Source organism: Gymnodraco acuticeps, unplaced genomic scaffold (assembly GCF_902827175.1).
Source record: "Gymnodraco acuticeps unplaced genomic scaffold, fGymAcu1.1, whole genome shotgun sequence".
Lineage (NCBI taxonomy): Eukaryota > Metazoa > Chordata > Actinopteri > Perciformes > Bathydraconidae > Gymnodraco > Gymnodraco acuticeps.
This window is the reverse complement of record NW_022989810.1, coordinates 4,714,171-4,740,518: the sequence shown is the minus strand read 5'-3', so window position 1 is coordinate 4,740,518 and position 26,348 is coordinate 4,714,171. Positions and strand designations below refer to the sequence as shown.

General features: G+C 41.9%; 1 protein-coding gene across 14 annotated transcripts in view; it reads right to left on the bottom strand.

Annotated features, from left to right (window-relative positions):
• The window catches only part of LOC117554912 (plectin-like), a 157,439-nt gene that overhangs the window by 64,697 nt on the left and 66,394 nt on the right, over window positions 1-26,348 (bottom strand). For 6 of the 14 annotated variants that reach the window (XM_034229510.1, XM_034229523.1, XM_034229514.1 and 3 more), the window contains exon 1: window positions 4,419-8,252. The exons of 7 other annotated variants lie outside the window; for them this stretch is intronic. In XM_034229510.1, coding sequence (XP_034085401.1) covers window positions 4,419-7,899 — 3,481 coding nt within the window. In that variant the 5' untranslated portion in view covers window positions 7,900-8,252. Of the gene's footprint in view, window positions 1-4,418; window positions 8,253-26,348 lie in introns of those variants that run through there. One more of the 14 variants, XM_034229565.1, reaches the window with a different exon arrangement.

Sequence of the window (26,348 nt, the reverse complement as noted above, 5' to 3'; positions counted from 1 at the left end):
ATTTCATAAAGCAAGGGTCAAAACAGAAAGGTCATATTTTATATACTTGTGAAACAAACACGACATAATACTGAAACATGTAGAAGACGCACAAAATCCAACTATTTCAAATGACTCACAAAACTGAGCCCTTGTAGTACAGTCCAACATTCACCCTGGGAAATGACTAACGTCACAACCATCTTGGCCAAAACCTGAATATATTCCACATGTTATCAACCCCTAGCAGGGCCGCCCCTGGCCAACTTGAGGCCCCAAGCGACATTGTGAGATAAGGCCCCCCCCCCCAACCGACAGGAGTGAACAACATTCTTTTGGAAACAAAGTAGGCTACTTTGCAAATATAATTCCTGTTTATTATTATTATCAACACAGTTACTTTTTTATACAGTGAGGTAAATGGTAAATATGCATGTATGTCGTTCAGTATGCGTTTACAGGTGAATACGTCTGCATTTCCTGCCAAAAAAGATTAAAATATAATTAATGTAAATAAACTACTTCTACTAATAATAGTAATCATAATCAATTCAATAATATAAATACTATATTATTTTATTATAATATAGTTGTAATATAGTCAAGACAAAACATGCTTATGACATGCTCAAAAACTGATATTTCTTACATCTGTGTTCAAATGTAGTTCCCTCTGTCAGCAATGTATCAACAACCACACACACATTTCTATCAGTGTTTCTCTGTGTTGTGGTTGACATGATGATGACTGTCAGGAGTTAAGGGGAGAGGCTGAGCATCACCATGAAATGTGCAAATTGACATAAAAATGAAAAGGGGAAAAAATGCTCCATGTTTTTTAGGCTGTAAACTTTAACTGTTATGTAAGCCAACTAGACAGACAGTGTATCACTCTTCCTCCTGTACATTAACAGATAAAAGGCATAACATACTTGAATGAATGGTAAATAAAGAATGCTGGAAATAACAGCATCTCCATTAGCCTGTATGCTCTGCAGAGACTGCCTTCTTCATGTCGTGAGTTGCAGCTGATGTTTTAATATGGCAATTTGCTTATACAACATTCACAAGTTGTACATTTGACTCATACAATAGCCCACCTTCGAGTGATGCTCTAGTTTCTTCATGTTTTGTGTTTTTCCCCTCTTGCTTGCGCCGGACTGAAACTGTCTTTTCACCGACATCTCTTCACCTGCACTTGTGGCCGTATCAGAGCCGTGATTGGTCAGATGTCGATTCATTGCAACGGTGTCGGGTTACAGACATGCTCCCCTTGTCACCTCTCACTCTCGCGTGTCAGCGGGGGGTGCGCGGAGAACTGCGCACAGCAGCTGAGGCGCTCTGGGCGGGGCCCCCTGCGCATGGCGGGGCCCCATGCAGCCTGCGTGATTGGCCTGTAGGGAGGGGCGACCCTGACCCCTAGTTTTGGGGGGTTTAGTTCACAGTTGGCTAAATGTTTTATTGCTATAACAGATTTCTGATTGTGCGTCACGGCCCAAACTCTACCAATGATGTTGCGATGGGCTGCTGTTAAGTTTGACATTTGGTGTTCGCCTACGCGGTACTTTGAAATTCTCATGAGACAGTATAATGCTATGGTTTCTCATGACAATGTTACGTCATTTCTGTCCGCTTTACATGATTTGCTTCTTCTAAAAAAGTTTTAAACTAATATTACAGCGGTATTAATGTCTGATTCTTGTTTTATATTTAAAACATGAATATATATAAATAATTCAGCAGCTTTGGAGGATTACAGTCGGACACTCTGGTTTCATTCCGACTCTGTATTTTCAACCCTGGCAAAGACTGTTGTATCAACAGTATCTCTTCATTGTCAAAATGTTAGTTTGGGCTGCTTTCAGTATCAATTTATATAAGGTCGGCTGATATGTTCTGACACTTATGAGTGCAGTAAAATATTCAAAGTGATTTCACGGGTGGAGCAGTGAAAGATGGGGCACGACAGCTAAGGTCAATTACTTTGTTTTGAGCAAAACATCTCTGGTGGTCAACAGCAGCAGCAGATTCTACTTAAGCTGCCAACTCACAACATAGGCTTTGATAGATAGCGTGGGATTGAACAATCATTATGTCCCCTATTCTTTCTTTTTTTTCTAACTGAAAAAGGTCAGGATAATAACTCGAGCTCTCAGATGTGAGAATGGTCCGGGTGAGTCATAACATCAAAATGATGTGCCACCAGAATGAGAAGCACAAAACTGCAGCGTTCTGTTGATCTTCATTTAAAGAATGCATGATTTCAGAGAGAGAGAAAAAAACATGAAGGCCCTCAGTGCCATGTCTGGGATGTGATTTACTCTAATTGCCCCTGGTGCCATGTGTGGGCAGAGTTTAAAAATGGCCTGTGTCCATTTCATACAAATCCCATACAGCGCCCTTCATTCAAAGAAATGCCTCACATAATACATTCCCTTGAAATCTAAACCAGCTTAAGAATCCCTTGTTTTTAAAGCAACATTATTGTGGCATAAGTCACTTTTTGGAAATATTTGGCTCTTTCCTGGTTTTGCTGATTCAATAAAGGGGAGAAAGTGTGGAAAGACAAAAGCAGACATACCTTACTGACACTATATACTAGGGTGTAACCGGGTCTGCTGACAGCTAAATATTAGCTAACATACCAAGAATGCCATACTCTAGGAAAACAGCACTATAAGTTATATCTCTATAAATCAACATATTTGGGGTCAAATCTGAAAGAAAATGCTTTGGCAACATTGCACTAAACCTGCTTGACAAAGAAAAAAGAGAAAACAAAAAGGTTGTCCAATACACAAGATACAATATTCTGCTATGGCTATATGTGTAGCATTTGGTCTATATGACACATGACAATGGTTGGTAATGGACAGCAGATGTCAGCAGTGGGTCACTAAACACTGTGGTCATCTGATAAACTGGCACTGCTTAGTCCATATCTGATGATGTCACAGAACTCAAGCAAAAATCATTGATCATTGTCATGACTAATCCAATTATCAGTGCTAGGGTTCATTTTGTTTAAGAGTTAATGCAATTAATTTTATCAAACATCTGTTAATGTTGAGTTGCGTTGTGTTATATACTATATATGTGAGTCATAAATAACGTTTTATCATAGCTCAAAGGGGACTTATTATCCAGATGAGTACCACAGATTGAATAAAAGATCCAGGCGGATAATTGAATCCAGATCTGGTATCACGTGTGGAACCAAACAAACACCCTGTGAGCAGTGAGCACACTATTCCAACTTCCTGACTCTTTGTCCGTGGCTCACACCCACAAAAGACAACGCCCATGTGAAGTCCTTACACACACCCTATGATGGCTTCAAATGTTTGTCAAAAATAACACGTGAAATATTGTGAAATCAGAAATCATGCCCAATCCAGAGTCACATGAATGTGCTTCATCAGTTTCACTTCAGCAGTAATACACCACAGCTTCAAAGTCAAACTGGTATTTTTCCGCTTTTTCCAAATCCAGCAAAAGAGGCCAACATATGGTAGTGTTATCACGTTGCACACTCCCACATCTTTACCACATACCATTACATAAAGGTATGCAAGGGGGCATGCTTATTTCAAGACATGCTGAAAAGAGAACTGAGAAAACAGATCCAATAACAGTCTTACTGGAGCAAAGAGGAGAAATGCTCCCAAAAGCACCACACCTCCCCTGTGGGGAACAGGCAAGGCTGGATCTCAGCAAAGAGCCCCACCTTGTTGGAATGACTGAATGTCTGCATAATCTCATCTGGCAAACAATCAGATAGCCCCAGAGATTACATGTTCTCACTGACACATGTGCATATTTCAATGTATCACCAAACAATGGAATTCCCCATCCAAAGAAAGCGTGATTGTTGGGTTTGTTTGATAAAATCATCATTGCCACATGCATGTAAACAGTGTGGTTAATCAAAGGTGTAAAGTGTAAATGTAGCATAGTGTTATCATTCAAGTACTACTTTATTGTATTTTGTCTTGAATACAATACAGGGTGTACTGTGTACTGTGTTACTGACACTAATCTATTTTAACGCAGGGATAATTAAATCAGCCTCATCTCAACTGACTCTCACCAGCTCACTGAAACTATTCCTAAAGAGAGACTGTCTCTCGTCCAGATCACAAGGAGAGGCTGGGCTATATAATATGTCACTTTAAGCCACAAACTGTAATCAAATCACCCTAAATAATACTTTGAAAGAGAAGCCAGAGACAGACAATTGCAGTATGGGAGTGTTCTTCTTAGTAAGGATTACTTTAAGTGCATGACAATGTGGAGGTTCATCAAAAGAAAAACCCTACCCAGTACCTCCCATGCTTCAAAAAGAAAGAAAGGTGGGTACCTAAATCCAGCTGCAATTACATCACATGCACAACGATAGTAGATAGGAAGAAGGTTAATTGGCAGAGATTCAAACAAACCTTCAATGAATTGAGGCCATGTCTTCTCCTCTGGCTCGTCCAACGCGTGGTCCCATTCTTCATCAGATGAGGCTCCCGGTGACCCTGCCAAAAGTGACCGCTTGATGGCGATTGCTTCCAGAACATCCAGGTCCAGTTCCTCCCCTCCCTCCACAGGTTGTTCAGTTGGAGGTGGTGATTGATGCCCGCTTGCCTCAGGACTAACAACATGTTTCACCTCGACTATCTCCTCAACTACTACAATTTTCCTCTTCATGTCGGCCTCTTCTGTTTCGGGATTTTCAGACTCGCAGGTGTCCCCCAGGTGAAGCTGGTCAGTTTGGGCAGAGGCGGATGTGGCAATGGCAGAGGGTGTGTCCTTCTTCGAGTCACTCTTCTTCTCTTCCTCCTGCTTTAAGGCCTGAGAAGCAGAGAGCCTTTTCTCTGTGCAGCGCTCTGCTGCCTTACTGGCTGAATGTTGTGAAACTATGGGAGGCTCCTCTTGCTTGTGGAGGGGGCTGGTCTGTGTCGGAGCTACAGCTGCCTGTGCTGTTACTGCTGGTGCTGCTGACGCTAATTCTCCGGCTGCGGGTGCTTCCCTCGCAGTGGAGGATGTTTTTGGTTTCGGAACCTCCCGCTTGACTTTTTCTGCAAAGAGCGGGGCTGGCTCCACCTCCTCTTTGTCTGCCGGGGCCTCACACAGCACAGCTGCTGTCCGCCTGGTTTCCTCACTGCACATTCTTTCAGGAGCCATCTTTGGAGAAACATTCAGTTCTGTCAGTTCGGAGGTCGTGACACGGCTGACTTTAACTGTGGCCTTGGGCAATGATGTATTGTCAGTGGACAGCAAAGGTTCTGCTTCAGGCAAAGAGGCCTGTTTTGTGTTTGAGGTGTCTGATAATGTCGCCTGAGCCTGCTTTTTCCCTCTCCCTTTCTTCTTTCCCTTTGAAGACTCCTCTGCAGCTTTTTCTTTGGCAATTAGGGATTTAGTCTCAACTGTGAGTTTTTGAGATTCTGGTGCAGAGTTATGACTTGCTTGTATAAGCTCTATTTGGGGGTTTTTCTGCACAGACACCGTTTCTACTTTAGTGACAGTTATTTCCTCCGTTTTCACTGGCTCCATATGAGGCAAGTTGGTATTTGCCTTGTCCTTGGAGTATAATGATTCATGTGTTATTTTGCTGACACTGCTTTTCTCCACCTTCTCTTTCTGTTGTGCATCGACTGAAAGCTCCACTGGGGGCACTGCTGGGACCCTATCTACTGGCAGTAATGCTGCTTCAGTTTGTTTAGGGACTTCCATTAGTGGCTTCTCATTAAGTTGTTTAGGGACTTCCTTTATTTCCCCCCCATTAACATCTATTTTAGCCTGAGTATTATTTCCCCCTATAGGTCCCTCAGTCTTGATGCTGGTACACACGGTCAGTGTCTCTGAGGTCATCACTGTTTCGGGTTTAAGGGTATTTTTAGCGACCCCCTCAGGGGTTTTCTCCTTTCCCCCCTTTGAGTCAGGAAGCTCCTCAGCATCGAAACTCTTGGATTTCTCACCTGGAGATTTCTTTTTCTTTCTTTTTGATTTAGAGCTCCCTTCAACAGCCTGCTGTGTTTCTATTGCCACTTGCATGGGGGCAACATTTTGACTGAGCTGAGGTGAACAGGAGACTTTTTCTCCTAATGTGACCCCCGGTGCGGAGACTTTAAGTACTTCTTCTGCCACTAATTTTACATCTTTCTTGACCTGAGGAGTCTCTTTCACATCTGTGTGTTTCTCTTTTGTGATAATCTCAGTTACTGTAGCATTCCCCTTGAGAGGTTTTGTAGCTTGAGAGCTGGCAGTAGTTTCAAAGAGATGTGTTGTAGTAATGGTAGTTTTAACCTCATGTATTGACTTTGTCACAATAGTAGTTTGCTGGTGTGACTCATCAGTCTTGGTCACTTTAGTATCAATGGGCTCCTGTACCACTTTAACTTTAGAGATCTCCTTCACTGCATCAGTGGACAACACTGGCTCATTGGCCGTACTGTCCGGTGGGGGTTTGGTGGTCTCCTGAGTGACTGTCACTTTGGCAGTTATCTTGGCCTTCTCTTGATCTATTTTGCATTCAACTGGGGTCACTTCTGTAGGCTTGATTGGTTCCTTATCAACCTTTTCTCCCTTAGGCTTTTCTTTCTTGACATCTATATTGACAGGGGTGAGCTTAGAGGTTTCCTGAGCAGCAGACGTTGTGATAACTACCTGGGCCTTTTTGTCATCACTTGCTTTTTCAGGTGTTGCCTTGACATCTGCAGGTTTAGCTGGTTCCACAAACACATTTTTGGTCTTCTTTTCTTTGACATCTTTATTGTCAGGTTTTGTGATGAAAGGAGGAGCAGTTTCAGTGAGAAAACTGGTGGTTTTCTTAGCGTCAACCATTGTAAGAACTGCTTGGGGCTCTACTTCATCCATTGCCATTTCAACTTTGGGCTTTACCTGTGCAGATTGAATTGGTTCCACAACCACCCTTTTTGTCTTCTCCTCTTTGACCTCTGTTTCCTCAAGTGTTGTGATAGCCCAACTGCTTGTCACCATTTGACTTGTCTTCGTGGAAGCTTTTTCATCTGCAATCATCTCTTTATTTGTTTTGGGAGTAGAGGATTCAGCTGGAAGCTTTGATGTTGCAGCACCTGTAGCCACAGCGACAGCAGCCACAGATAATGGTAGGGCTGGTTTGAAGGCTGCTGATTGCACAGTGGTCTCAACATGTTTCAAAACTGCTCTTTGATTCTGGACGGACATTGGTGCCATTATCTTTTCAGGCACTTTTTTCTCCTGTGGTGTTGTTGCAACTTTCTCAATGCTCACATCAGCTTGTTGACGAGAGACTCTTTTTACCCTGCTCTCCTCCATCACTGCTTCCTCATTTCTGAAGCCGCCCCCCCTTCTATACAGAGGCTGAGGCTGGTCCTCCACTTCCCATGATGCTTTAGGACTGACTGGTTCTGCAGCCAGTGGACGACCCCTAAACCTGGGGGTCCTATCAGAGTAGGTTTCTTTTTCTCCAGGACCCATCATCCTATGGCGGTAGCCTTGACGCTCAGCATGAGACTCTTGGCTCTCTTCTTCACCCCTGCGTCCAGGCTTAGGGACATAAGATGTAGGACCTTCTACAGTTTGGACCCGTGCAGCCTGTTGAGCAAAGGTCATGGTGGCAGCCGGCTTCCTGGTCCTCTGCAGGGATGCAGGAACAATCTCAGAGGGCAGGCGGAGGTAGTCACGCAGGTAAACAATGCCCTCATTGGTCAGGTACCAGTAGAAATGTCTCCAGGCAAATGTCTCCTTCACATAGCCCCGAGACTTAAGAGACACCATGGCACGCATGACTTGTAGGTTACTAACACTTTCAATCTCGGGGTGTTTGATCTGAGGCCTCTTGTCCTTCTTGGCCACCATGACACCATCTTTAAACAGCAACTCATAGATGGCCCTCAGGTCCCTTAAGGGCATCAACATTCCAGCAACCATTGTGCTTTAGTGTCAGTATGCTCTCTCAAAGTAAAAGTGAAAAGTACAATATGAAAAGGAAGTTAAAAAAGACAATCTCACGTCTTGTGTGAAAGAATCCAGTGGCAAAACCGGCTGTCACGTGCTTCTCAATTCAATTATAAAAAAAATAGAAGTAGAAATCCTTTTTTTTCTTACTTTCTTTACCTCTTGTTCTTGCTGATCCCTTGGGTATCGTGAAGAAAAAGAGTATTCCAATGCGAAATCTGACTTAAACAAAGTCAAAAGTGTGCTGTCCCCCCCTGCATTCAGCGAGGCTGGGAATGAACAGTCTCCGTACTGCCGAGATGGCAATGACAGAATGGAAGAGAGGCAGCGTGTGTGAGAGTTGCGTGAGAGAGAAAGAGAGTGAAGCACACTTCTCAGTCGGCTCCTCCTACCTTCTCTCTGTATTTCTTAGGGAAAAAATGGCATGGAAAAAAAGTCTCACTTAAGTAAATAGTAGAGCAGGAAGTAGGACAGCAAAGAAAAAAAAAACGTATAAGATTAATCGATTAAAATAAAGAAATGAATCGAGCCACACACCTATAGAGTGTGTTTGAGCACATCTTCTGTAGCTCTGAGTCTTTCACAGAGACGCCCACCCACACACGAAAGCACATGCCTCCTATAATGTACACACACACCTACGCAAACTGCGACTGGCTGACACACACCCTTTGGCGTGACACACACACACACACACACACACACACACACACACACACACACACACAACACACACACACACACACACACACACACACACACACACACACACACACACACACACACACACACACACACACACACACACACACACACACACACACACACACACACACACACACACACACACACACACACACACACACACACACACACACACACACACACACACACACACACACACACACACACACCACACACCACCACACACACACCGGCTCAGCTAATGGGCTGTTCTAAACAGGGATTAGTTTAGCATAAGGAGAGTCAACCAGTTGGCATACAGTACATCTATCCTGCCTTAGGGATCTTTGTTATTTTATCTAGTACAAGGTATCTAGTTTTACACATTTCCTGATCAAGTATCACTGGGGGGGGGGGGGTTACTCTAGGTGTGCATTCAGATAAAATGTCAGTCTTTTGGATGGGAAAGGGTTATATTTGAAGGGAAAGTATAGAATTCATTGTTTTAAAGGACAAGAACTCTCACACATTGGTGGTTTGATATGCCAAATAAGTCGAACCGAGGCAGAGACACATACAGTTATCTTTGATTAATGTCTGTGTTTGTTGGAGGGTAACCAAGTCACCCAATGAAGGAAATTACATTGACTCATTAGTGTTTCCCATTGTAGCTCATTAAAGTGATGCAACAGGCTGTAAAGCACCCTAACGTTGTGTTGCTGCTTCAGACCGCTACCATTCGGGCTTGATTTAGCTTGCAACCAAGAGTCTGTCTTGCACAACTATATAAAGAACTGAGCATTATAGCTAACCTTTTCCTCGCTCTCAGTAACATGAGATCAGATGTCTATCCCTAGATCACTTCTGTACATCTGTCTCCAGTTTGTCTCTCTGTGTCAGTGAGTGTCCTCTCATGACCAAGTCATACTGGAAAGAAAGCTGACCATTGTTGGATACAGCAGAGTATCCCATACAATAAAAAAAAAGGATTTATTGAAAAGTAGTAGAAGCACACGGTACCGTGCTGGAACACAGTGGACTAGTTGCGAAATTATAGTGGCAATGAAATGATGCTTTCCTCCTGCTGTTTGAAACCACACAAACTATTACACATCCAAACACTGTGGGAAAACTGTTTTTATTTTATTTGCCATGGTAACAGTCAACTGGAGGGAGCCAGTTATGACTAGGGAACATATCTGCTTTCACTGCTGAAGCAGAGCAGAAGGCTATAAATCTGTTATCCTGGACAGCTGGACTACACTGCCCTTTTTCAGAAGAGTATTTGCAAAGACACTGCTATATTAAAAATAAATTTGCACATTATCAAAGTTAAATAAACAATCAAGAAAATTCCAAAAGAACCTAACAGCATACTAACATAAATGTGTGATTAAAACCACAGACAAACATTTAAAGGTGGGGTAGGTAAGTTTGAGAAACCGGCTCAAGTTACACTTTTTGTTATAATGCTCTTAACATCCCGATAGCAATGAATATCTTAAGTGCTTTGACAAAAAATCCATTAAAAAATGTCATCTGTGGAAGCCGTAGTACTGTAAAAAGCACGACCAATCATCTGAGCCGGTACGGCTAAAATAACTGGATGGCCTACCTGCCTGTCAGCCTTCCATCTGTACACAAACTTATCTCGTGCCCTCATTGGTCATGTGCGCGTTCGTGTGTGTTGGAGGAGGGGCTCTGTAAGAAAGTGGCAGATTTTTTCCGGCTGTGTATTTTAAAATTCTAGCGCACTCGAGCTGGTTTCTCCAAAATGACCTACCCCACCTTTAAAAGGAAGATGTTAAAAATAGTTGTTGGCATTTGTATTTACCAATGCTGTCATGAAAACAATTACTGCCACAAATCAGGTCTTTGACATCTCAAGTCAGACTACGAGGTGATGCCCTAGGGCCTAGGCCTAGGGCATGTCTGTACTCTACCTATAGTAGAAATGCTAGAAACCATCCCTTACTGGTTAATGATTCAGAATGAAGGCTGGGAGCGGTTCTAAGTGAAAGAGGAAATAAATCCTGATTCAGGATGATTCATTGTACAAGAAAGCCATTCCTATGTATTTCGAAAACAAATGTTTTATGTTTTATCTTTGATATGCTGCAGTTTGCCTGACAGTGATGGGAGTGGTATTGGCAACTGGTTTGAACTGGTTTGGATGTGTGAATCTGCAAGCATGGGCCTAGGGAAGTGCATGTAAGCACATTGTTCACATTCACTGTCAAATATGATACTGTACCTACAGTATGAGCGCTGCCTCTAAGGAAGTGTGGTGACATATGAATAATGGCACATGTTTTTCCTATTGATGCTTTGACACCAGATGTCCCTACGTTGATCAATAGTAGGTGTGTCTTACCTTATCTTATAAAGTCTGAGTAGAAATGAGGTTGGGGGAGATGCATGGATAAAACAAATCACAGACACTAAAAACAGTCTCTTGGGTTAAATTCCTGTGTAAAACCAAACGTTGTTGAGTTTTCCTTTTTTATATTGACTTTGTTACATGAAAAACATTGTTTGTGTAACCCAAACCAGACTCTATTCCTAAACCTTACTAGGCTGTTTTGTTGCCCAAGCATGTGAGCATTTCGTACAAACTGTTTTTGAGGAACTGTTACATTATTGAATGTGTAGTTGTCAGCTAAGAGGACATGTTAAACCAACTATCATAAACTTTTGAAAACTGAAAAAATATCAATACATTTCATTACAGCACCAATTACTGTATACACCAGTCAATAATGTGTTAAAATTACTACTTAGGAGCTATCTCATTCGAGGTAATTGGCATCGCCATGTTTGGTGCTTTGGTCTCTTGGCCCCATATCAGTGTGATTTCATGCACTGTTTATGCACAAAGTGTTCAGTGAACCACAAACTTCCCACAGTGACCCTTATTCTTGCTTCAGGCCCAGTCCCTTTTCAACCATCCAAATATGAAATATGCCCGCTTCAAGAGATATACTCTATTGCCATCGGGCTGTGAAGTGCTACAACCCATTTTCCCCTTGGGGACTAATAAACGAATACTATACTATAACCCTGCTTTTCACAGTGACTCAGTGGTTACAAAAGCTGTTCAAGGTTTGAGGAGGCATTAGAAACATACCTAATACTCAGAAATAAACTCTCAGAAGGGAGCACTTACTATAGAAGTAATGAAGTCTAATGTTCAGAAAGCTGGAAATGGAAACATGATTTGATTGATTGAAGCAGATAAAGGAGTAATATGACTTAAGGGGAGTGTATCTGAATAGTTTCCTGGTTATGAGTCCACTTCTGCTTCAGTGTTTCAGACCTCCGCAGGTCCCAGAATAGACTTGTCACCACCAGCTGATGGTGGCTGGCGACTGGCCCACTGTAAAAGGCTGCTCCGGGATCTCTTGGCCTGGCACACGTGCCCCCATTCTGATATCAGATCCAAGCCACTATACACACTTCCAGAGAAAGCAAAGGTCAGAGGAGCCTTCCTTACCCACTTATTTATCTGAACATTACAAGAAGTAAGTGTGAAGACAAATCTATGTTGAAACTACAGACATGTCAGTGTCATATTTTAAGTTTTTGCCGCAGTTCCAACAGTTGAAACGTAGTATAAATACAATATTTTCTTTGTGATGTGATTTTGAGATCTTAATCTGAAGGCAAAGAGAAAGGCTGGCCCTTAGTCTAGCCACAATCATGACTTGCACTTTTGTACCTAAGACAAATCATTCTGCAAAGCATGAGAGCCCCGACTTTATCAACAACAAGATGCTCATTTTCATTTGAGGAGATGGTTCAATTGGTGAGTGACCGCTCCGCAAGGACAGCTGTGCCCACTGACAGAGCTATGCATGTTAGATCACAAACACTTCCAACCTGGGAACATGCTAAAGTTCGAGAGTTGTAAAAAGCTTCATATGGAGGTGGGGCTGCAACCACAGTAATTATAGTTTTCCAAGTAGTCCATTTTAATAGATGAATGATTAATTAGTTAACTGGTGCAATACAAACTCATAGATTAAAATAGGAGAGAAAAGGCTTCATTGACTGAACAGGATATATGCAGGAATCCTGAAGTCAAATGTAAGACCTTTTAAGACCTTTTTTAAGACCCTTTCCATACATTTTAAGACCTCATCGACACTTTGAGTTTTAACCGGTTACATTGGCGACACATTTGACCTCACATTTACTATACACAGTATTGATTGTCCTTCCTCCTTATCTTCCAACCATTTGGACGCAGACTTGCATTTCCCCATAACGATGATGTTTAACAACCGGCGTAAACGGAGCTTTGCGCGCTATCAAGCAGTGAGCGTGCGATGTCCTGTTCAGATGATGTCCAACCCAACGGGATGCCATAAATAAACTACACAGAATCACACTACACCTACGCAATGATTACATTCAGGCTAACTGTAGAATACGACCTCTTTGGACAATTTATATACTTATTGAAAACAAGCTACAAAATGTAATACCTTGGAAAATGCCGTTTAATACTTTTAATAGCCTTAATTTTTGCTAAATTGATTGATCAACTTGTAATACTTTTTAAGACCCCGCAGACACCCTGCTGAAGGACCACTATGGAAAACCTGCATTTACATAAATAAACATGCACTGTGTGCATGTTTCAGTCTCAAGTTATTAAAACAAAAGTTGAAACATGAGTGAGCCCCATTAACTGAGTTTTAAACATCACTTTAAATGGAAAATTTAAAGTGATGTTTAAATCTTCCATTTAGGCCCCGCCCACTCAATCGGATCGGCGATCGGTATCGGCCGATACTGATTCCGGCGATCGGCCCCGAAATTGGCAATTTTGGTCCAAACTGAAATATGTCAACAAAAATGTGCTTGATTTTGAACAGAAATTCATGGTCCTTATATGAAAAATATTTTGGCTGATTTTGACATTGGTGATACCAGGACATTTCATCTATTGCCAACATAGCGTTGGTTTGCGGCTCGTAAAACATTTCCCTCCTGCTGACACACTAAATCATTCACACGAGCAGAGCTGCTAGCATTGCTATTGTGACGACCCCTCCACACCGCATGGGGTGCCGTCTGGTTGTGTGTGTGTTTTGTGTGTGATTGCAGGTTCCAGCTGCAGCTGTTTGATGAGACGCACCTGCCGGATGAGCTACACCTGTTGAAACAGGATATAGGAGGAGCCCAGCCGGTTACGTTTCTCTCTCTCCCCGCGATCGAGTCGATCGCGGGGAGATTCCCAGTCGATCGCGAGATGTGTCTAAAAATAGAACAACAATATTCAGTTTTATCGTTAATGTCCTGTAACATAATCTTCCTGTGCCCGAATAATGCACTTGAACGCATCAAGGCTTTGTGATTGGACGGCGTGACCCCATGTGTCGGGGCGTGGCTGGTGGACAGTGGGCACTATTTAGCTGACGTTGTCCATGTCAACAGGAGTGACAGTCCGCACACACACAAGACCGCAATTATGGCAGAAGCAAAAAAGCCCAGCAACATATATGATTTTCACTCCGAGTGGGAGGATGATTATTTTTGTATCTATTCCAATTCAAAGTCCATCTGTCTCATCCGCAATGTGAGCGTGGCTTTATTGAAGAAGGGTAATTTAGGAGCGGCATTTCAAAACAGTGCATAAACGCTACGAGACGGAATTCCCTCCTAATTCTGCCCTATGCTCCCAAAAGGGGAGGGGCCTGAAAGGACAGCTAAATGCACAGTAGTGCATTTTCACCAGGCCCAACAACAAGAGCAAGGCTGCTACCATAGCATCTTATCGTGTCAGTCACGTTCTTGCAAAACACATGAAGTCTTTCAAAGACGGCGAAGTTGTGAAAGAAGCATTCCTGGAGGCTGCCGACGCGCTTTTGGGGACAGTAAAAATAACAGTAGCATTTCAACAGGTTTTTGATATAATAAAAACTCAAGTTAGATACTGTTATTAATCAGCTGTAAGTTTTAGTTTGTTTGAACTTATTCATTATAATTATTGTACAAAATGGTATAAGAATGCAAACTTAAATTGATTATAGTCTATCAATTCCGGTTAAGAAGCTAGTGTTGCTTGCATCCTATTTTAAAAAGGCATTTATTTGTATACTCTACTAAAATGCAAAAAAAAAAGGGTTGATTCTATTAATGTTGTCTTTTTTATTGCACTTTGGCAGCAGATTCCTGTGTAGCTTCAGATCTGAGTTGTCTTATTAGTAAGCCTAATTTATACTTTTGTAGCAACACTATTTTTATATAATGGCAAAGAAAGGGTTCAGAGTCTTTCCTTTTTTCCTGAGTCATATGTGGCAGCACTGTTCAATGTTTCTTGAAAACTTTACCCACTGTAGTATGTGACGTGTGAATAAACTCCAACTCTGTATCAACAACACTGTTGTGTAACTTCAGTTAAATACTTGTATGTGTGTAGATTAGAAAGAGGTAAGATAAAGGATCTGCAGTATTTTATGAAGTATTCATCGTACAAAGGTCAGTTTTATACAAGTAGAAGTGTGTATTTACCTGGTAGTAGGCTGTCAGTAATGGCTACGCCTCTCTATTTGGACTGGTAGATCTCGGCAGACTGGCAACTTTAAAAGTAGCTCTCGGTTCAAAAAAGGTTGGGCACCCTTGTATTAGTGGTTTAGGAAGAGGGGAGTTTTTCACAAATCCAGCGCTCCCTAACTCATGCCTGGCTGTGACGTAAATGGTGTGCGGCCGTGAAGCCAGGACAGTAAACAAACATGTCGCCGGTAGTATGGGACTATTTCAAAGTTTCAGAGTTAGATAGTTCGCTTGCTATTTGTATTAACAAATGCAATGCAGAAGTTCCACGAGGAGGGAAAAAGGCAACGAGCTATAATACTTCCAACCTGATTAGTCACCTGAAACATCGCCATCGCTACGATGGTGTGTTAAAAGCGTACGAAGACGCCTGCGCTGCTAAACTAGTGGCGAATCCAAAGCCAGCTGCAAAGGCACCGGGGCTTTTCTATCGACGAGGCTTTTGAAAAAGGCAAGAACTTTATTTGGGAAAATAAATATGGTCACACAGTCAAAACTGTTCTTGGCTTTGTTTTGTTCATAGTAGTAATGCTCATGTCATTTGCTCACTACTAGTCTTTTTTTTACCACCAGGTGTGCAAAAACTACAGGTACATTTAATATATATATATATTATATTATTATCGGTTATCGGTATCGGTCTTGAGAAGCAGGAAGTTATCTGTATCGGTTTCAAAAAACCAATATCGTGCATCCCTAGTTTAAACTAATAAACTATATTATTCTTACCTCTCGTCTCGCCTCGCCTCCCTGCTTTACGTATGTTACAGCCCACGAGCCGGGTTGTAACAGGCCATCTACCGCACTTGTCTAATCTTCTAATATCATTTTCACATAATGATTTTGTATTTACAGTTGTCCTAAATATTTAGGGTAAGGCGTTTTGTACAGATTCTAAAGCCCTCTGGGTCAGGTTTGCAATTTTGGGCTATTTATAAACTTGACTTGTTGACTTGAATATTGTACCATGCTGATTGAAAGCATGTGAGGCCTTAATCCCACCCTCAGACAACCTTGACTGATATTTGTATGACACAGCATGAACAACGGTGTCAATAAGTGCTTACACAGGGAGAGAAAGCAGCCTTTGGAATTCAAGACCGACGAAGCTGCAAGGATTAACCCCTGGCACTAACTGCTCCATGGCCCTTCTCATGGTAATTGGGGTGATCTAGTGGGGTTACACATTGATGACATGTACAGCCAAAAGGACTAAAAGATACTTTAAGGGAATGCCAGTATAACAAACTCTATATACTATCCCACTAAACACAAAACCACAGAAGTGTGTTATACCACAGAATGGATTTAGACAAAGAAGCACTGTGTCAGGGGCTGGTGAGCAGGGTAGGAGACTGAGCGGTGTCTTTGGCATTCCTCACACTGCTGCAAAAATAAATAATCAACTGTTCTTGAAAGACTGCGGTAAAAACCAAGAGGCAAATTACAGAAGCGGGAGGAAAATTCTTTGCCATGCTCAGAGCTAAGGAGCAAGAACAATAGACAAAGTAAGGGTCTGAAATCAATCAAGACTCTATAGGAACTGTTCCTGCTGATTAGCCAAAACAAACCTATAAATAGCTAGGCTAGTTAAAAGTAACGGTGGAGTAAGAAGTCTTTGTTTTATAAAATAATATAAAAAGCCTCTGTAAAAGTGAAAGAAAATGTCAGCGCTACTTTTTTGGACAATCAAGCAACATGAAAACCATAAGTACGTCACAAGTAGCATATCCTACTGTGAGGAGAGGATTTGGGGTTTTTGTGTCGCCAGTATACATGTAAATCCACACGGAAAATCTATAAACTGATGTGTGCTTGAGGTAAAGACCCTGCTTGTGTTCTCAATTCCACGAGTCACAAATCAAACCGACTTCTCCTTTTCCAGAGTGGAAAGAAGTGAAGTCACAGATTATGCCTTCCTTTACCGACTTCGCAGACCAAAAATAAGCAGGAGCACCCAAAAAGCCTGCCAAGTCCCTTTCAGTCTAACTCTCTCCAACAAGCTGTCTGTCATGGGTTAGTGGTGGGGTCTCTGTGTCCAGCCTTACAACGCCCCCTGCAGCCGCTCAGACTTCCCACTCATGGGGGGTAAACCAGGACGGACTGAAAGCCGGAGCAGTGATGTGACAGATTTGCCATGTCCAACTCTAGCAACAGCACTTACATTGGATAATGTCCAAATGTTCTACGCAAAGGGCACCAAAGTATTTCTCACTTTGACATGTGGCATCTTTTTTCCAGCACATTTGAAAATAAGTATATTCCAACTACAGTGAACAAAGCAGAGTGTGTTTCTTGCAGTTCTGACTAGAGCAATATAACTCAACTTTTGGTGGGGATTGTGACTACAAAAATGCTTTTGTCTTGTAAACAAGTTCCAGCAGTGAGATCTGGACAGATAATCTAAACCAGCCCTCGACTCTCTCTTGTTCTTTCTTCTGTGAGTGCCAGCTCAGCTAAATGGTGGCCAGGGATCAGAATCAGCATGCATGAGATGTATTACACCATTCAGGAACAAGAAAAGACGTAACTAACATTTCGCAAAGAGGGATCCATGCAACCCCGAATTTAAAATTATGAAAATTACTAAGTGGCCACACCTTTTCATGACATAAACGTTCATCCAACCAATGCCAACAATCATCCTGCCTCCTTTTTCCTCAATCATATTATAGCCGATCTATGTTTGCCACTTACCTTTCTTGGGGCTGAGCCAGAACCGATCACCAAGAGGATCCCCTCTGTCCATGCTGCTTTGATCCGACATATCACGCAAAGGCCTCCAACTAAACGCAACACCTTCTTACTGCTTTTACCACCAAGACCACACTGCTACACCTTCGTGGAGACCCACTGCCCATCTAGTGCCACAACATTTCATGCAAGATGGGTCTAAAAGAGAGAAGGAATGGGAGTGGAGGGGTACATTCAGGGTAAGGGAGGGTGTTTGTGAGAAAAAGAACAAGGGAATCTTTTCATCTGTCGCCCATAAATGCAGAGGAACATCTACACCATAAATCTGAGGGCCTTGCCAGCTTGGACACATCCTCTCTGGTTCCCCGGATACCCTGAACCATGACCCATACATCCTACACTTTATTCCAACAACAGCTAACTGCAAGATACACACTGGAAACATTGTTCCTGAAACCTCGCAAATTGCAGCACATAGATTAAGATGAAGGAAGAAAAAAAAACTAGATGGAGAAAGACAGAAGACAAAGAACTGGTCTGCAAAAGGCACTACCAAGGCATTGGAAAGAAAGTCAACAACAACTCTGGCTTTGTATCTTGCATACTTATTCCTTGGTTTATAGCGAGCAATTAAACTCTTTGTTAGTCGTTAAAGAAAAGTAAGTCAATCGTAGAACTGGAAAAAAGTTGTAGAGAGTCAAAGAAAACAGTCCCACAAAAGAACTGCAATGCACATTTCCATTCAATATGCACTCGGTGCAACCATATTTCAAGAGCCGTGAGATCGCAGGTAGTACCATCAAGTTTGTATCAGTTCTGGCTTCTTTCCAATGAGTGCTGATAACCCTGAAGGGTACGACAAAGAGATAAAGTTAATACGGAATGTTACAGCCATAAACTGCAGCACTTTCTTCAGACTTATTCGATGGGAGCTTAAAATGTAAAAACATAATCCTCCTCTCAATACTTGTTGAACGTCATGTCAAAAGTAACACCGTTGGCCCTTCCTTATCCTTGACTAAAGGAGTCTTGACAAACATGACAAGATAATCAAGAGACAATTGTCAACAAAGAAGCATTACGTCACACATACCAATGTAAAGGAAACATTAAACAAGTCTTAATACAACACTTGCATGACATGTGCATTGAATGAGATGCTGTTATTATTCATCCTTGTGTTCATTTTAGCTATAAAGAGATTAGTTTAATGTAATTCTTACACAAATAAATGTACAATCCCTGTCTGTTTTCCATTAAATGTTTACAGTATATTGTACTTTCTTTGTTCAACACTACAATGTCAATACTTTCATAAACAGTTACTCATTTCATTATCCAATCCCATTGACTGTCCAGGAGACGGATACATTTCGCACCAACGACTTTGGATACTAACTGTATTTGTTTGATTCAGACTCATATCAGCTCTAGATTCAGATTACTTGATTATCTGGAACAAACTACCACAAACATGCAGGTCTGCTGCAACTCTTACTACTTTTAAATCCAGACTGAAGACTTTTCTTTTTGACGCCGCTTTTAATTGATATATTCATATCTCACACTGCACTGTGACTTTTATTCGTATACCTGTGTTATTCATGTTTTATTATCTTTGCTTTTAAATGAGTGTTTTTAAATGCCATTTTCTTAATGTCTTTCATTTTTGTAAAGCACTTTGAATTGCCTTGTGTTGAAAGGTGATATATAAATAAAATTGCCTTGCCTTGCCTTACTTTATTGCCATTTAATTTGCATAAAATGTCTTTGGTTCCGGCATATATGACAGCAGTCATCAAACACAGCACAGCATACATTTCACACACAATACACGACTGGAATGCATCGAATGAATCATGTTCGGAAATGTTTTTTTAAGCCTGGAGACTTTTATTAAGAGATCAAATTAACCTTATTTTCATAGAGGCAGACTTGTGATCTATATTTCTTAAGTACCTGTGATTGGACAGCATACTTAAATGAAAGTTGAGTCTCACAAAATGGAGCTGCCATGTGGTTAGTGAGGAGGGTATAAAATGGCTGGAGCAACAGGTCTAGCAGTGCCAACAGGGACCAGCCTGTTTGTGCCACACAGAGACACAGAGACGTATGCCACAGACTGGTGCCAGGCTCATTCATTCAAACACAACAGAGGAAGTATCTGTGTGAATACGAAAACTTGTCCCAGACAATGCAACAAAGTCACATTTAAAATCAAAGAAAAAAGGAAAAACAGAATTTCAATATTTGCTCGATGAGTCAGCGTCTGCACACCACATATGGGTGTGGCCATGCTGGACTTTTGTTGCTGTAGCAACGCAGCCCACAGGTTAGGCAAATACCATGTGGTTGTCCACGGTTGAGGTCTCGTGGCCTTACTGCTGCTGCTGCCACGGCAACCAGCTATCAAACAACAAAACTTGACACAGGATCCGGACTGCGTGCTTTCCTGACTGGCTGCGAGTATGCGCGGATTTGCATCGTAACCTGAAGAGCCTGGGCTTTATTTTTAGATAGGCATCCTGATCAGCCTCTAAAAGCATATACCCACACACATTTCAGGTGACTCCTCTCACATACACACACCCTGACAGGTGATGTATTATTTGTACTCCCGTAAAACTCCGCCTGCAGAGAATGAGTCTGTTGCATTCCTTATTTTTTGAGTAGAGAAAAAATAAATGCCTGCAGGAGCTGCTTCTTTCACAAAATAAAGAGTTGTAGTAAACTTATTTGGTGTGTTTGTGGCTGAGGAAAGAGGGGGCCTACTCTCCCACAGCTTTAGAGTCCAGTTTCAGACAGCGATGACTCACTGAGTCATTATAATCTCTGTAACATTCAGCTTTCACTGAGATACACCACCCACAAGAGGACTCTTGCAACTACACAAATTCAGAGAGAAACACAACAGCCGTGGCATTTTCAATTAACCCTGACTGTTCTTCTAAAACGTAAAGTATTTAATTGGAATGACTTCACCTCCTGAAATCCTATCATGCCATGCCATGCCCTTGGGCGAGGACAGAGCACTGCCCAAGCAGCATAGCAGACAGGTATGAAGTCAAAAAACGCCTGCATACACAGGGGCGGATCTACCGGGGTGGCATGGGGTGGCAACTGCCACCCTAAACAATAGCCTTGCCACCCCAGCTGCCACCCCAGTTGGCATCTTTGTTTTGAAAGAAAAGTTGTGGCTCATCGGACATTTATGAGAGAAAGTCTCTAAAGTCCGAGTGCAAGTGAATGCAGCACAAGATGCACGTCATGTAACCCCTCCCCCGGTCCTGGCGCGAGAGTGGAAATATGATTGGTGGCGAATTCACTTGAACGGGGGGACGGCGCAAAACGAGAAGCCTTTCGGACCCAAGCACTGAAGGAATGAGGTAGTTGCGGTCTACAATGATAGAGAAGAGAATGTCAAGTTTGGCTGTACTCAGCATTGAACCAAAACGCACTACAGCTGTTGATCTTAATAAGTTTGTGAGGCGTTTTGCTGAACAAAATAGTAATCGCCGCATTCAGCTGTAATAGACATGCCAACTTGATGCTCTGCTCACGGATGAGTCGATGAGAATAAAAAACTGTTAAGATGATGACCTTGTATGCGTGCATGCCCGGCGCCGTGGGAGGGCCAGGCCCTCCCATTTGACATTCCTGCCCTCCCCCAATATACACGTTTTGGATTATTTATAACATTTTTTTTTTTTTTTTTTTCTTTTTTTTTAATTATAAATAAACTGTGAACTTTTATGCTACGATGTATCTGATGTCAGATAGTAACTAAAACAAAAAATCGCAGGCTATGTCAAATAAATGCATGTGTCTGTTGTGATTTGTGATTCGCACATTTAGACCAATCACAGCGTCACACTCTGCTGCCTTCTGGATTTGTTTGTTTATTGTGCATTCTGTGTAGACTCCCATTTCTGTTTGAATTACAAAATGGACATCAGAAATTGGCTGAAAAGCAACCGCTCAAAGACCAACAGCCCCAGATGATCTTGGGGTTAATAAACCCAACCAGGTGAAACTGGATCGTTATCCAGGGAGATTGTTTTCAGGAAAGAAGCGCACTTTTGCGTGACCATTTGCAACAGACCATGGCTTGAATATTCGTTAAAAGCAGACGCAGCCTTTTGTTTCCACTGTAGACAGTTTAAAGTAAATACATCTTCATCTGATGCGGCTTTTACTGTCAAAGGTTTTTGCGACTGGAAACACGCATTACAGACTGATAAAGGACTGCTAATGCATGCTGCATCAAAAGAACACATTTCATGTGAGAGTTTGTGGAGAGAGAGACAGATACGCGAGGAAACAAATAAGGAAATGAATGCCCCAGCCACATGAGGACGAAAAAGGCTAAACGCATAGGATTAACGCTAACGCAATCGCAAAAAAGCTTCCGTCCACACACAATAGTCATCCGGATAGTGTCTGTCCACACGAGACCGCTCCGTTTAGCTCCAACCGCTGGAGAAGCTGCAGTACATGCAGGAGCCTGTACGTGACGCTGTAACTTCCTCCACAAAAGCAGCGAGGAAGCATGGTTGTCATGGTTCCCCTTCTGTTTATTCTCGGCGGTGGGGGCCGAGGGAACCGGGCAGAGTTTTTCGCCAGTCAACGTGTATTAAAGTTTAAATCTTCCGAAAAAATTATAAAAGTGCCGGTCAAAGGTCTTCTTTGTTATTTATTGAGCTTTAAAACAAATGAATAACGAATCTATATATTATAATAATAAAATACACGGAGCCTCTCTTTTTCCTCCCTCTCTTCGGACAGCGCCAGTGTCTGTCTCATGCAGCAGCTGATCCAGTAATGAGTGACCCGGCCAACAGTAAAAATAAACATATTTATATCTAGTTTAGGTAGTTTGAGAGGTAATTAAAATAGCTAAGGGTGATGATCGGACTTGAAGTGTGTGTTTTACTCCGTTCACCGCCGCATCACAGCGGGAGGAGCTGCAGGTGAGCAGAGATGCGTGTCTCCGTCCTGTCAGATTAGACTTCACTCGCGTTTAGGTCCATATCGAGAGAAAGATAAATAATCTGAATTCAGTGTGCAGTTTACTTTGACGCGGGGCCGGGGGTGAGCAGCAGAGGTGGGGAGAGGCGGGGCTATTGCCTCATCATTATCAGAAAATGATCGTATAGGGCGTACACACGGAGCCGTTGGACCCCCCAGAGCGTTGCGTATGCCGTTCTATCCACCTTGGGACCCGTTATCGTTTACGCAGTCGTTTAGTGCCGTATTCGGTCGTCCTCGTGTGGCCGAACGGTCTATATGACACTAAACAGTAACGCGAACGACCGTTTTCGTCCTCGTGTGGCCGGGGCATTATACTTTGGTGCAGATAAGCTGGCACTGAACCGTTATTACGTGTCAGCTGTCGTTGATATTATAGCTTTTTTAGCTGTCAACCAACTCCCTCTCAGAGGTGACCACGGTTCACTCCACAGCATGTCCGAGTCAGGCAGTGGGCTCTTCCTATCGCTGTTTGAGTATACGCTGCAGTACAAAGATGCAGAGTTGGCCAAAATAATGTTCTAAGTTAGCTCGGCTGAGCGAAAGGATGCACCTGCAGTGCATAGAAATAAACCATGCCCAAGGCGGGTTAAACAGTTCATCGTGACGGTTTTGTGTGCCCTCCCATGAAAACCATATGCCCTCCCTTCAGATTTGTTCTGGCGCCGGGTCTGTATGCGTGTATATATATTTTTTTCTTTGAGGGGGTCTGCCCCCAAAAAACAGTTTTAAGTCCTGAGAAAGTAAAATAAGACGGTGTGTAAAACTACACTGCCCAGCCAACAGAAAGTAACCACTTTGATTTAACTAGGCCAGTAGGTAAGGACCTTCCACTGGATAATAACTGCAGCGATGTTTTAGCTGAATACACGTTTTTTAACCCTAACTGATGCAGTTAGTCACTTCTTTAATGTTTGTTCTTTCTGATGTAAAGTCAAGGTTGTAACTGTATATCAATAATGATATAATTACTTGTTTTTCAAATTTGAAGGAGGGTGAGCAAGCATCTTGATGAACATTCATCATTAACTCCTCCAAAAAATATAGTTTATTCAATAATAAATGAATATGTGAATCATAACAGTTCTTCACTATATCTGTAAAGCGTCTTTGAGCACCTGTAAAAACGCAAACAAATTAAATCTATTATTATTATTATTTATTAACAGTGATTGACAGCTGATAGGAATAATATGATTGTTAATATTATCATATTCATTCAGACAAACATCGATGAGACAGTTAATTCATGTACTTATTGCAGCAGTCTGCATAGATTTGGAACCCCTGCTGGTCTAAGAGTGAGACAAACTCATTCAGTTATTGTTCAGTTAAAATTCATTAAATTACGTCTGCCACCTTATATGTAAGGCTTTACTGATGTGCCACAATAATATCACCTATGTGATTGAGTTAAAATATTAATATTGTGGCTTTCCAAGTTAACATTGATTGTAGGGTTGTAACGGTTCACAAACATTTCGGTTCAGTACGTACCTCAGTTTTTAGGTCACGGTTCGGTTCGGTACGTTTTCGGTACAGCAGAAAAAATTATCACAAAACATTAAATATTTTTTTTAAATTATTATTAAACTGTGACTAATGTATTCAAATAAATACAAAATATAGTAAAATAAACATTAAGGTAACATTTCGATGAACTGAAATAATCTGTATTTGAACTGTGCTGCACTAGTACCTAAGCAGCCAGCTTGACATTAGGACTTGCTTGTCATTGTATTTTCATGTTGTTCTAAAGAAAGATGAACTTGTCCACATTGCTTGCCGAAAGGGCAGATCTGCTGGCACTAACAATGTCTCCTGCTGTGGAGAACACCCTCTCTAGGGACAGTGGCAGCAGATACAGCCAGGTAGCGCTTTGCTAACATGGCAATATAAGGATATTTGGCGTTTGTAATAGCTTTGGCTCGGTCTGAACTCTTTGCGAGTGGTGGAGGCTTGAATGCTAGTGGGAGTTGGGTTTGCACTTCAGTCTTTTTTCTTTTGGTACTGGTGATATTCACATTCGGGTGATGCCTTTTCAAATGAGTGTGATGTATTGCCAGCCGCGTAACCAATGTTAGTTGAACAATGCCGACAAACAGCTTTGGTTCGGTCCACCTGTCTTTGTCCGTCATCCTTGTACGTAACTGCGAAACCAAAATGTTCCCAAACCGGAGACTTCAATGATGCTGGAGGATTTTCGAGCTCAACTTTATCTGCGTTCGCCATTTAGACAGTTCCTCAAATTACTGACTACATTTGAACGCATCCCTGTGACCAGCTCTCATAGTATGCCTCTCGTCCAATGAAATGACTTGGTCGCTCTATGATATAGATTACTTCCAGAAAGTTGTTCATGTTCTCGCTGCGAGGGGGGGGACCCAAGTTCCCATCAGCAAAAACACGTGGGTTTGCTATCCTGGCTCCAAAATGGTGGAATGAGCTCCCCATTGACATCAGGACAGCAGATAGCTTGCACATCTTCCGGCGCAGACTGAAAACTCATCTCTTTCGACTCCACTTCGAGCTAGTGTTAATTTCGTCAGCTATTTTTTTATTTAGTTTTAGTCTTAGTCCTGTGTGTTAAATTTTCTTTTTAGTTTTAGTCATATTTAGTCACCTTCATCCTGTTTTTATTTAGTCAAGTTTTAGTCGACTAAAAGTCTGAGCATTTTAGTCTTATTTTAGTCGACTAAAACAGTAAACATTTTAGTCACGATTTAGTCGACTAAAAGTCTGATCATTTTAGTCTTATTTTAGTCAAAGAAAACGAATTATTTTAGTCTACTTTTTGTCAATGAAAACTGTTGAGTCTTTTTTAGTCATCAGATTATATAGAACATTTCAGTCAAACTAGTCTAGCCAAAACCAATAATTTGTCATTTTAGTATATATAAATAAATAAGATTATATCTTGTCCTTATTTGATGAAAAACACAGGTTGAATGATTAAGAAGCTTTGCAGAGAGTATCTGGTCAGGTTTGTGGTGTTTTTACCTGTGTTATGGCCACATTGCTTCCCTTCTGATAAAACAATGCATTCGCTTTTTTTCTCCGCCTCATTGTAGCGAAAATGGGCCCAAATATCACATAGTTTCTTTCTCACAAGCAGTGGTGGCTTTAGACTTTTGCGTTGTCAGTCATTTTGACGGACAGGATCGTAACATTTCCGTCATAATCCATTATTATCCGTCGAGTGCACAATTTATCAATCACTCGCGCTGACGGGGGGGTATTCGGTAAAGGCCCTGTCACACTGTCCCGAAATTGACACCCGATGGACACACGAATATGGAATTGTGAATTTCGCACGAAGATGGCCCCGAACCACACACGAAGGCAACATTTACATTACATTTAAGACATACAACTGCAATGAAAGTACCAAAAACAATTATGTTACAGTACCATGATACTGTACTGATATCTTCAGACTTTGTTCTTTACTTTAT